The sequence below is a fragment of the Capsicum annuum genome, chromosome 10 (assembly GCF_002878395.1).
Source record: "Capsicum annuum cultivar UCD-10X-F1 chromosome 10, UCD10Xv1.1, whole genome shotgun sequence".
Lineage (NCBI taxonomy): Eukaryota > Viridiplantae > Streptophyta > Magnoliopsida > Solanales > Solanaceae > Capsicum > Capsicum annuum.
The window spans coordinates 2,486,316-2,499,303 of NC_061120.1; the positions used below are offsets into that span (position 1 = coordinate 2,486,316).

At 38.3% G+C, this 12,988-nt stretch overlaps 1 protein-coding gene and 1 pseudogene across 1 annotated transcript; both read right to left on the reverse strand.

Annotated features, from left to right (window-relative positions):
- Positions 1-249: 249 nt before the first annotated feature.
- Positions 250-6,849, reverse strand: LOC107845519 (uroporphyrinogen decarboxylase 1, chloroplastic). Its single transcript, XM_016689881.2, has 6 exons — positions 6,593-6,849; positions 6,222-6,376; positions 2,492-2,874; positions 2,082-2,366; positions 1,371-1,606; positions 250-558 (listed from the first exon to the last, which is right to left on the reverse strand). Exons 1-6 carry the CDS (start codon positions 6,613-6,615, stop codon positions 393-395), a joined length of 1,248 nt encoding a protein of 415 aa, XP_016545367.1. The 5' UTR covers positions 6,616-6,849; the 3' UTR covers positions 250-392.
- A 2,836-nt stretch (positions 6,850-9,685) lies between these two features.
- On the reverse strand, positions 9,686-11,762 carry LOC107844093 (annotated as a pseudogene).
- Between the last annotated feature and the right edge of the window lie 1,226 nt (positions 11,763-12,988).

Sequence of the window (12,988 nt, forward strand, 5' to 3'; positions counted from 1 at the left end):
GGAGAATGTCTCTGCATCCTGAGCCCAGAGTCTATCGGAAACATTCTCTCTACTTCTTCGGAGGTAGTGGTATGATTTGCATACATTCTATCCTCCCCAGACTCCACAAGGTGGGAATTCACTAGGTATGTTTTTGCACATTCCGGAGAAGTCTCACTCCCCAAGAAGGTGTGATGTAAGCCGTAGCACAGTAACCGATTACGCGGCTCGAACAGGTGACCTGTAGGTCACACGAGAACAACTTTATCATCGCGTCAACGCTTCCGTTATAATAGAAGAACAAATTTGTTCAATATTTCAAAGTAATACAATTAATAGTCTCCATCCTAGGCCAGCTACTAAATGAACAAAGACTCCACTGCACATCAGTTGTTGGTACAAAATTGTTGTCTTCAAGCTACAACTTTATCTGCCTCAGATACATGATCCTCAACCTTGTCGAAATCGAAACTTTTAGCAACGTCGAAGAAGTGAGCGACGGCATCTTCAGGTGTACCAACGAGCACGCCGTGGCCAAGATTGAGGATGTGACCCCTGGTCCCTGCACTCTTGACAACCCTGTCCAAGAAAAGACAGTCAGAATGAGGCCTTACAGACGGACTACCTAAACCGAACACACACACACACACACACACTCTCCAATTTTCGTATTCTGCAGGGGTTGATCATGGATAAAACGATAAACTTTTACATGACATGCCGTCTAAAAGCATTAAATCGCAGACACAATTGGAGTCGAGATGAAGTGGTACATGCAGAAGACATTGATAAATTTACATGTCACGCCTTCCATAAATCATTAAACCAAAGAACAACATTTTTTTTTTTTGATAAGCGTGGAGTCTGGGCTAGCTTGAGAGCACCTCGACTAAATTCAAGGGATACCTGCCACCTCCCACCAGCAACAAGTACTAGGTAACTCTATCCATCGAGGCTAGAACAGATGGAAATTGAACCTGAGACCCCATGGTGCTCATTCCAATTTCATTGAACCACTAGGCCACACCATTGGGTGCCAAAGAAAAAGATCCACTTTCTGGATTATTGCCGATGTAATCATAAAAAGTAAATTTTTCAGGGACCGGACCGGATAAACTTTGATTTTTGTCTAACCCCGCACCTGCATGTTACATCTTTCAACTACTACCCCTTAACATATTTGAAAAAATTTAAGTGGACAAGAGTAGGGGGAGGAAAGCTAATTATCCCCGAGTTTCGAAGGTTGTGGTTTGGTTGTAATGGCTGTTGGTCGAAACAAACTTCTCGGTCATAAAATTAAAAAAACAACTTATTCAAGCTTTGTTTTCTCAATTTCTGTTGGTCGTTTTGGGATAGAGCAAGCATATTTGAGGTACGGTTATGTAACGAACCTTCTAATTTCGTCTGTCAATGCAGGAAGAGGACAAAATAAGGTAGCGGGATCCACATTCCCTTGTATACCGATATCGGTTCCCAGTCGCTTCCTTCCATCTGCCATATCCACTGTCCAGTCAAGTCCAATTACATCAACTCCAGTTGTTTTCATCCGTTCAAGAAGTCCACCGTTTCCATTAATGTAGAGGACAAGCGGTGTTTGTGGGCACTTTCTTTTGATTGTACTAACTATCTGCATTCAAAAATCTGAGAGGTGTTCAAAAAGGAAATAGAACGAGAGAAAGGTTACACGAAGATTAAGAAAGGAATGACATTTCCACACCACCGACTATTAAAGCACCCTAAGAATCCTCCTCTAATCCAATCATCATTCACGATATGCAACACTTGTGACCGTAATCTATGAACCTTATTTCCATGCCTAATCCATCAAATACTATAAGGATTCGTCAGTTTTATATCTGCATCAGATATCGGATGCAACGTTACTCTTCCTAAAATCACATAACTTTTAACTGAATACCACATTATTGAACAACTCGGAGCTTCAGGGATGCTTCAACGTAACAAATTGGAAATCCAGTAAACTTTCACTATCGACCTCCGCTCCAGCCTATGTGCCCAAAAGAATGTGATAAGAAGGTTTTCGAGAAGATGGAAAATTGATAGCTTCCCGACTAACAAAAAAAAAAAAAAATCTAGCTTACCTCGTCAATATATGGCTTTGACCAGCAGTCCCACATATGCGGTGGGAGTTGTCCACCCCATGAATCAAATATCTGGATGCAATGAGCTCCAGACTCCACTTGATAAACAATATACTCAGCAATTGCTTTCGATAAATGAGATAACAGCGCCCTCAAAACATGCGGAGCAGTATGACACATGTCCTTAATTTTCGTATACGTGCGAGTTGTACCTCCTTCAACTATGTAGGTAGCAATTGTCCAAGGAGCGCCGACAAAACCCAAAATGGCAGCTTGGTCTCCAACCTAACATTTTGTCGGAGGGGAATAAATACCTTAGCTTTTAATATTTTCTTGCATTTAACTTTACATCAAGAGACATCACGGTAAGAATCCTATCAGCAAAAATAAAATGGAACTAATGACGATACCTCCTTCCGCAAAATCCTAAGTGAGTCTCCCACAAATTGTAGTTTCTCCAAGTCAATGGAGTGCAATGATTTCAATCCCTCTTCAGAACGAATGGGAGACTGAATGACTGGGCCTCTAACGTCTTCAATGTCGAATTGGACACCAAATGCAGGCAGGGGGGTAAGTATGTCCGAAAAGATGATTACTCCATCTGGATGAAAAGCTTCCCAAGGCTGCAAAGAAATTTCCACAATGAGATCGGTTGTCTCTGATCTCTCTCTGAAGGATGGATGTTTCTCCGCAAGCTTTCTGTAAACAGCCATATACCTTCCCGCTTGACGCATCATCCATGCAGGTGGACGACTCACCCGTTCTCTTCTTGCAGCCTTCACCAAAAGTGGATCTGAAAAACAGTACATTTGGAAGCACAAAGTTGAGTGTCCCACAAAGAATCCGGAAGATGAACTGAAGTGAGGTGCCACCGAAACCTGATAGTTTGACCTAGTCCCCCCACCTCCAGCGCAAAGGGAAGAAGGAGCTTATAGACATATAAACACCATGCACTCTAATAAAGAGAGAGATTTTGCATTTTTAGGGGAAAATAATTGTAACTATGCAGTTCTACTACCAACAGTTAACACCAAGAATCAGGGACTAGAGCACCATTTTAAGTCAATCTCAGCATTTGCTTATTATGAAAGAGAGGGAGTAATTGACCGCTGGACACACTTTCTTAAAGACTACGACATCAACAACATTTGATCTAATATTCTACCAGAGGCACAATCATAAGCTAGTTACTAATATCCAGAAGGATAAAACAAGTTATACCATTGCCCTCTTGAAAGGGTCTGCATGTATATTACATATCGTAACCTTCTCAAAAAATATATATATAAATATATTACATATCGATAGGAAGGTACTAAAATGAAACAACCAGTACACATCATAGTGATCAAGATATAACTGTAAAGGTACTCTATTTTTAGACCAAGTTTTTTATCGATCAAGTAAAAGATATCATTGACATTTCACAGTAACAAGTAACAAGGCCAACTTGGAAACCAAGTTTTAAGAGTGATAAAAGCATTTGAGAAAATGTAATGCTAGATAGCAACGACCAAATTGATAAGTGCACAAAGAAACATAAGACACCATAAGTTCCATTCTAAATCCTGACAAAAAGTTGTAGCTTTACTTGTAACAACAATTTTAAGACAACTGAATAAAGTGATCCATCTAACAACTTCTCTAGCTTCTCACCTTTTCCATAGAAACTCTAATTAAGAACTATGGACCATTTCCACACAAGTATCCTAACTTGCGGGGACTCGTCACTTTCAATGCTGCATACATGTCGGGTTCTCCAAAAATACACTAGTATTGGAGAATCCAACGCGCACCTGTTGATCCAAGCAACATAGGAAGTATCCATGTGTAGTACTCTCTCTCTCTCTCTCTCTCTTCACTAACAATGTGCACCCATGGTTGTACTAAAGTAGTTAAGGCTCAAGCTTGAGGAAGCTTGATCCTGCATAATGCTCTTTTTTCCTTTCCATCATCAAACATGATATACAATTCCATCCACCTTGAAGTCCATTTCCTGAGACGTAAGATCCTGATTCACTCGATATCAAACCAGAACTGTAGTTTCCTAGGTCCGAGGATCTTAGCAAAATCTATACCGAAAGGTAAGCAGATGCTACTCCTTCCATCTCATTTTACTCCTGAGGTACTATTACATAGTCAAACAAAATTTTCTTTGAATATGGTTTTTCAATATTACTATATTTTACAATAATACCTTGATCTAGCTCCTAAAATATGTAATCTAAACCCAAAATTACGTAATCGGGACCAAATGCACACAGAAAATTGGGTACTTAAGCCCACCTATACCTACCCTGCCATTTACTTTAAGACAGAAGGAATACTCCTTAGTACTGCTACTACTACTAGGACAACAACAACAATTACACCTTAATCCCAAACAAGTTGGGGCCGGTTATATGAATCCTCACTTCTTCATTTGAGCTTATTACATAAAAAAAAAAGGGCAGCCCGGTGCACTAAAGCTACCGCTATGCACGGTGTCCGGGGAAGTGCCCCACCACAAGGGTGTATCGTACGCAACCTTACCTTGCATTTCTGCCAGAGGCTGTTTCCAAGGCTTGAACCCGTGACCTCCTGGTCACATGGCAGCAACTTTACCAGATTTGAGCTTATTACATAATCAAACAAAATTTCCTTTGACTATGGGTTTTCAATATTACTACATTTTACAATAAGACCTTGATATAGTTCCTAAATATGTAAACTTATTCAAGAATTACGGAATCATGCCTGAAAATTAGGTACTTCAACCTTCCCATACCTACCCTCTCATTTACTTTGGGACAAGGGAGTACTCTTTACTACTACTACTACTACTACTACTACAACAACAACTAAAACGATGAAAGTACACCTTAGTCGCAACCAGGTTTACCACAGCGGGAGTACTCACCACCACTACTACTACTACAACAATTACGCTATAGTCCAAACAAGTTGGGATCGACCAACTACACCTACCCGACATTTATTACTACTACTACTACTACTACTACTATTACAACAACAACATAGCCAGTACAATTCCACAAAGTGGGGTCTGGAGACGGTGGAGACGGTAAAGTGTACGCAGACCATACCCCTACCTCAGAGCTAGAGAGATTGTTTCCGAACTACTACTACTACAACAACAACAACAATTATGCCTTAGTCCAAAGAAGTTGGGATCGGCCAACTACACCTACCCGGCATTTACTACTACTGCTACTGCTATTAGAACAACAACAACAACATAGCCAATATAATCCCACAAAGTGGGGTCTGGGGACGGAAAAGTGTACGTAGACCATACCCCTACCTCAAAGCTAGAGAGGTTGTTTCCGAACTACTACTACTACTACAACAACAACAACAACAATCACGCCTTAGTCCAAAGAAGTTGGGATCGGCCAACTACACCTACCCGGCATTTACTACTACTGCTACTACTACGACTATTACAACAACAACAAAACCAGTACAATTCCACAAAGTGGGGTCTAGAGACGGTAAAGTGTACATAGACCATACCCCTACCTCCGAGCTAGAGAGGCTGTTTCCGAACTACTACTACAACAACAACAATCATGCCTTAGTTCAAACAAGTTGGGATCGGCCAACTACACCTACCCGGCATTTACTAGTACTACTATTACAACAACAACAACAACAACAATCACGCCTTAGTCCAAACAAGTTGGGACTGGCCAACTATACCTACCCGGCATTTACTACTATTACAACAACAACAACATAGCCAGTATAATCCCACAAGGTGGGGTCTGGGGACGGTAAAGTGTACGTAGACCATACCCTTACATCAGAGCTAGAGAGGTTGTTTCCAAACTACTACTACTACTACAACAACAACAACAACAACAATTACGCCTTAGTCCAAGCAAGTTGGGATCAGCCAACTACACCTACTGGGCATTTACTACTACTACTATTACAACAACAACAACAACATAGCCAACTACTACTACCCGGCATTTACTACTACTACTACTACTATTACAACAACAGCAACAATATAGCCAACTACTACTATCCGACATTTACTACTACTACTACTATTACAACAACAACAACATAGCCAGTATAATCCCACAAAGTGGAGAAGCAAAAGTAAACTACAAGGTCCAAGATTTATACCAGAGGAAGAAGAAGAAGAGGCACACACCCTAAAACCTTTACTACCATTGTTCTTTGTAGGTTTAGCAGAAACCCCATTTGAAAAAAACCCAAATTGCACAAACCAGCTTGATGATTTCCAACCAATTCCAACATTGCAATAATTACTACACCCACTGCAAAAAATAATTTTAAAAAAAAAACATTACTTTAAAATAATTTGCAAAAAATAAACTTAAGATAAAAAAAAGGAAAAATTGTGTGTAGTAATAAAAGCTCAAATTCTTGTTGTCAGTGGAAGAAAAAAAAAACCAAGAAAATAGATTAAGTCAAAACTTATGTACAGAAATGAAAAAAACTTGTAAGGGCAAAAACGGAATAAAAGCTGAAACCTTGTTAATGGAGAAAAAGCCATAGCTAATACTAAATGAGAATTTTTTTGAGGGAAGAAAAGAGAGAAGTTAATGTTTTCTCCCTCTCCTTATCTTTCTTTTTTTGGCTACTAGTGTCACTCTATATAAACTGGCTAAACTGACAAAAAAAAGGGGCCAAAAATGAAAGAGAAAAAGTTTCAAAATATATCTAAAAAACTTTAGCGAAATTTGTTATGATACGTCTCAATTTCACGAGGTTCTATGACTCTCTCGACTATTTGTTACCATTTTTTTATAGCATATATTTGTCCAGTTAGATTGAACACACGCGCACCGAGCGCGTGGGGTCTGAAGTGGTCCAGCCGGATAAATACATGCCACATAAATACGGTAATAAATAGTCCAGGGGTCATAAGACCTTCGCAAAATTGAGACGTGTTACAAAAATTTTGCTAAAGTTTAGGTATATTTCTAACTCTTTTCTCAAAGAGAAATTTTGGCGAAATTTGTTATAACATGTCTCAACTTTGCGGGGTACACGCGCACCGAGCGCGTGAAGGCCTGAAGTGGTCCAGCCGGAAAAATACATGCCACAAAAATACGGTAATAAATAGTCGAGGGGGTCATAGGACCCCCACAAAATTGAGACGTGTTACAACAAATTTTGCTAAAGTTTAGGTATATTTCTGACTCTTTTCTCAAAGAAGAAAATTTTGGCGAAATTTGTTATAACATGTCTCAACTTTGCGGGGTTCTATGACTCTCTTGACTATTTATTACCGTATTTTTATGACATTTATTTACCCAGCTGGACCACTGCGTGAACACACGCGCACCGAGCGCGTGGGGGTCTGAAGTGGTCCAGCCGGACAAATACATACCACATAAATACGATAATACACAGTCTAGGAGGTCATAGGACCTTCGCAAAATTGAGACATGTTACGGCAAATTTTGCTAAAGTTTAGGTATATTTCTGACTCTTTTCTCAAAGAGAAAATTTTGACAAAATTTGTTATAACATGTCTCAACTTTGCGGGATTCTATGACTCTCTCGACTATTTATTATCGTATTTTTGTGGCATATATTTGCCCAGCTAGACCAATGCGTGAATATACGCGCACCGAGCACGTGGAGGTCTAAAGTGGTTCTGCTGGATAAATACATGCCACAAAAATACGATAATAAATATTTCAGGGGTTATAGGACTTTCGTAAAATTGAAACGTGTTACAATAAATTTTGCTAAAGTTTAGGTATATTTCTGATTCTTTTCTCAAAGAGAAATGGTAATAAGTTGTATGATTGTTTTGAGTTAATAGTAAAAAAAACACCTAAATTATACTATCTTTTAAGTTTTATAACTGACTCGTGTTTTGATAAATAGTTAGACTATTTAGCTATAGTTTACACCTAAACATCTAATTTATTGGAATTTTGTTTAAATTGAATTAATAAAAATAAAAATTAAGTGAAGAGGTGTGTTTTAAATGAATGATTGTGTCTTTGTTCTTTAATTTCTATCAATTCTATTTAAAAATAACTTCTTCGAATTTTAATGCAACTTTTCTTTCTTCTTAACCTACCTTCCACAGAATGACCAACGTAAATTGTGATGCAGTGGTGAGATTATTACATGTTTAATCAGAGGTCTTGAGTCGAGCCTTGATTATGGTGAAAATCTTGTTGGGAATGTCTGTCCTCAGAATAGGCCCTGCAATGCGCGATCTAAATTAATCGAGGCTCCAATACGGGGATCGAGATCGGTTGGAACCCCTTCCACCGCAAAATACTTTTTTTTCTTCAAAGATCAAGTTTCATAGTTCTTGTTTTCTAATAGAATTTCTTCATTATTTGCTTAGTGCAATTTATAAATTTGTCATAACAACTAAAACTATTTACATATAATCTCAACAACGATCTCGCAGAGGAAATGGAGCAAATATTTTTTTCAAAAAAAACATTTCTCACGTATTTCAAATTTTCAATTTTGTGTTTGTCGTTTATATTGACAAGCCTTCATCTTGTGCTCTTTTCGTATAACTTTCATATTTTAAATTATATTTTATAATATAATTCAAGTATGAACCACAAAAAATCAGTCGATTTAAGCGTATATTTTTATCATTTACTACTTTTAGTAAAAATGGTATTTAAAAAAAAATAAAAAAATTCTTAAGAATTACTACTAACACATAGTAAGAATTACTTATCACAAATTTTAATCCACGTTTAAAAGTAGTTGAAAAAATAATAATTAAAGAAAGAAAAAATAGTTAAATTTGTTCTTGTACTATCCAAAATGGAATCAAATTTGCCTTATGTTTAACTTGATTCACATGGAAATAGAGATATGTAGGTAACTTGAAATCGAAGTTCGGTCATAATATTTTACAAATCACTATATTGCAATTCTGGTTCAAGACGAAACGCCTTATCAGTCGGACAAAATAAATAACTGATAAACTTGCTGTCATGTAATCAGGAGGTCACGTGTTCAAGCCTTGGAAACAGTTTCGGACAGAAATACAAGGTAAGACTGCATACAATATACCCTTGTGTGGGGCCCTTCCCCGGATCCTGCGCATAGCGGGAGCTTTAGTTTAGCGGGTTGCCCTTTGTCTCGCTTCGAGCGAATAGGAAGAGAAACATAGTATACTTTTCTCAAATACCAGACTTCAAACACAACTACATTGTCATGAACATGTAGCTTTATGTTAGAACGACGACGACAACAACAACAATAACAGCATACCCAGTGTACTCCCGCGAGTGGAGTCGGGGGAGGGTAAAGTGTACGCAGTCCATCTACAAAGTTGCAGTTTATACAAAACTGCAAGCTCCCCCTCTCACAACCAATGGCGTGGCCGTAGAAGGGCGAAACAGGAGGAAATATAAGCCACCGAGAAAGAACGGATCCAATGATCCAACAAGTTCTTGATGATGTTACGCCTGCAAACTTTTGACAAAGATGCAAAATGTTCTCGTGTTTGAAGAAATAGACAACAAAAGATAGAGAGGCAAAGTCGAATTTCCAAATACAAGGGGCACTCCAGTAGTGCATTTGCATCGTAATAAGAAGACCATGACACGGTTGCCTACTCCGACCTTTCAACCAGGAAGAGACCGCCTTTTGCCAATCTTCAAAGGCCAATGAGACCGAGTACTTTTGCTGCAGCTATCGATTACCTTACCGTGAAGTATCATGTAACCCGCACGAATCATCGTTATAGTCATATACTTGTCGGGTACTCGCAAGTCCTTTGACAATCATATATCCCTCCGCTTTCTGCAAACTATTAACAGCGCTGACAAAGGATCCATACTCGAAACTCTTTACCCTCTTGTCCTCTAATTCCAGTGTCACGTTTGATACACATAGCTTTGGTTTCCTTGATCTATATTGTTCGAATACCACTTGGAACAGATACTTTTTGAAGGACTCGAGCGAGTAAACAGAAGAAGATGGCATCGCGGCATAAACAGTATCATTGAACTCGATTATCTGATCCACTATTTGCAAGTTTCCTTCATTTCCCATTACCATATAGCTGATATAACTTAAACCTTGCGACGACTTAGTAGTGATTGTTCCGTAGGATGACTTTACCATCCCGGTCAGTATGATGGACCTGCATTCGCGATAAAAGGGAAGTGTCGAGCAGCTGCATTTCAACGACTTCCCTTCCGTTTTCATGCTTTCTCCGTCCAACCAAAGATACAAATTCGCATCAACATACCACACGTTCAAAGCATCCGTGACTCTAAACGAAAACTTATGACTACTTCCATCTAAAATCTTTCCTAACAACGGCGTAATCTCAATGTCATATGAAGGAAGATCAAACGAACCAATTCCACCAATCGGTCTCCAAAATAACGGATTTGCTCCACCGGTATAAATCACAGTAAACGGCCAAACTGCACCAGCTACCATTTCATCCAAACTAACAACCACCCCCCTAAAAGCTCCATTCCCCGGAACACTAAGATTGTTCAAACTCACATACTCGTTAACCGAATTAGCATACCAAGACTCATTATTCTCATGAAACGAAACATAAACTTCCAACATTGCCCTGTACACATTTCGCGGAATCTTGAAATCCTTCGACTTTACAACTGTCGAATTCTCAAACTCAAGCCGTAAACCATCATTCAACAAATCCACATTTCTTGAAATTGGAACAATCAAATCAGCACCAGAACCAGAATCAAAATCACCAAACTTTTTCACCACATTACAAAAATGAACATAAAGTTTCCATGATACACACCAGTATAAGTACTGTTAGAGTTTGTGGCTCAAATTCTGTTGATCCGGCCCTGAAAAGTTCGCGGCGCGACTCATGTTTGTGATTTTTCATGGGGTCTGTGGTGGTAGCGTAGGGATCTGGGGCAGTATGTACCTGTATGTTTTTAGACCTGAGATTTATTTTTACGCATGTATTATATAAGTGCAATTAGTGGGTCGTTTTTGGAGGTTCAGAAAATACTTCATTCTCCTCATTGTACTCCCGTCAAGGGTTTTCACGTAAATTTATGTGTGTTCTTCTTGTTTTGCTTTTTCTTGTGGTTTGCTTATTTCTGTCCAATCATAACACGTACTATCAACAATGTTCCCTAAATAAACAACAAAAGTTTGATTCTTGATAAACAAAGAAGAGTACCTAGTAACATCCTTCTTGACACTCCAAAAGATCTCATTTTTAGTTGGTTCAGCAGTATAAATTCTAAGTATCTCAACACCACTAATCCAACAACAACAACATATCGAGTGTATTTCCACCTCGTGTGGTTTGGGATGGTAAAGTGTTGTAACCTGAACTTTCAATAACAAGTAGCACAGGTGAATTTTATTGAAACGAAAGCAAAGATGAACGATACTAACTGATACAGTTACTACTGCTAGAAGAAGAGGGTAAAGATGAGAAAGATTATAGAGAGAAAGAGAGGCGAGGACACGAGAATTCGCTGCAACATAATACGATGATGCCCTACTTCGATCCTAAATACTGCATAATATACACGTGCCTCATCCCGGTTGCCATATATAATCCTTTAAAAGCCTATTGACATGTTTCTGCCTATTGCTCCTACGTGGCTGCTTCTCAGGCCCAATTTCTTCAGTTTGAACAACCAGCCCATTTACTTCGTTGTCTAATGTTGGTTCACTGGTTGGGTTCATAACATAAAGTGTATGCAGTTCATACCACTATCTCAGATGAAGTAGAGAAGCTGTTTTCGATGCACCCCTGGCTTAGGACTGATAACAGTATAACCAACACATATGCAAGAATAGGGCGTTTTCCTTATGTGTAACCAAAGTCATGTTCAAGAATTAGGTGTGAACAAGATTTGGTTCTTGGTAGTTTTAGAGGCTTTGTGACTTGAGAGAATATTGAAAACAGCCTCTCTACTTCTTCGGAGGTAGCGGTATGATCTGCGTTCATCTTATCCTCCCAGACCCCACTTTGTAGGAATACACTGGGTTTGTTATTGTTGTTGTGACTTCAAAGAAAGTTGTGGGAGGTAACGTGTTCAAGTTAAAAAAATAACTAGGAGGTAAGCTTTGGAGTAACCGATAAAGTAATTGTTCGTGTCATTAGGAGGTAACGCGTTCAAGGTAAAGAAATAACTAGGAGGTAACGTGTTCAAATTGAAAAAATAATAGCTTTGGAGTAACTGATAAAGTAGTTGTTGTGTGATTAGGAGGTAACGCGTTCAAGTTAAAGAAATAATTAGGAGGTAACGTGTTCAAGTTAAAGAAATAATAGCTTTGGAGTAACTGATAAAGTTGTTGTATGATTATGAGGTAACAAGTTCAAGTTAAAGAAATAACTAGGAGGTAACGTGTTCAAGTTGAAGAAATAATAGCTTTGGAGAAACCGATAAAGTAGTTATCGTGTGATTAGGAGGTAACGTGTTTAAGTTGAAGAAATAATAGCTTTGGAGTAACCGATAAAGTAGTTGTCGCGTGATTAGGAGTTCACATGTTCGAGTTGAAGATATAATCTTTGATAAAAACGTACAGAAGGCTACGTACGATACACTCTTGTAGTGCGACATTTCTTTGGTACACCATAAAAGGAAAATAATCTCGAAGATAAAATTTAGAATAAACCTTGTTTCAGGTTTGATATTAGTAAAATTGGTCTAATATGAAGTTTATTTTTTTTTTTCTATTTTTGCTAGTGCAATTATTTTTCCCATTTACTTAAATTGCTTTCCTAGTTTGACCAATTTTTTTATATCTCATTTTTAAGATTATAAATTGAGCAAAATAATAACTCGTCATCCTATTTTTGTATGAAAAAAAAGCCAAAATTAGCTTTCATTTAACAACATTCACTTTTTCATTAGTAATACACATCATATTAGTTATTCATATTAGTAAAATTATCCCAAATTACT

Excerpts from the sequence above, each read along its gene's own strand:
- LOC107845519 (XM_016689881.2), bottom strand. The coding sequence starts at position 6,615 with ATGGCTTTTTCTCCATTAACAAG. Across the intron at positions 6,377-6,592 it reads GCTTTTTCTCCATTAACAAG|TGGGTGTAGTAATTATTGCA; the intron begins GTTTCAGCTTTT and ends TATTTTTTGCAG. Across the intron at positions 559-1,370 it reads TTGACAGACGAAATTAGAAG|GGTTGTCAAGAGTGCAGGGA; the intron begins GTTCGTTACATA and ends TTTCTTGGACAG.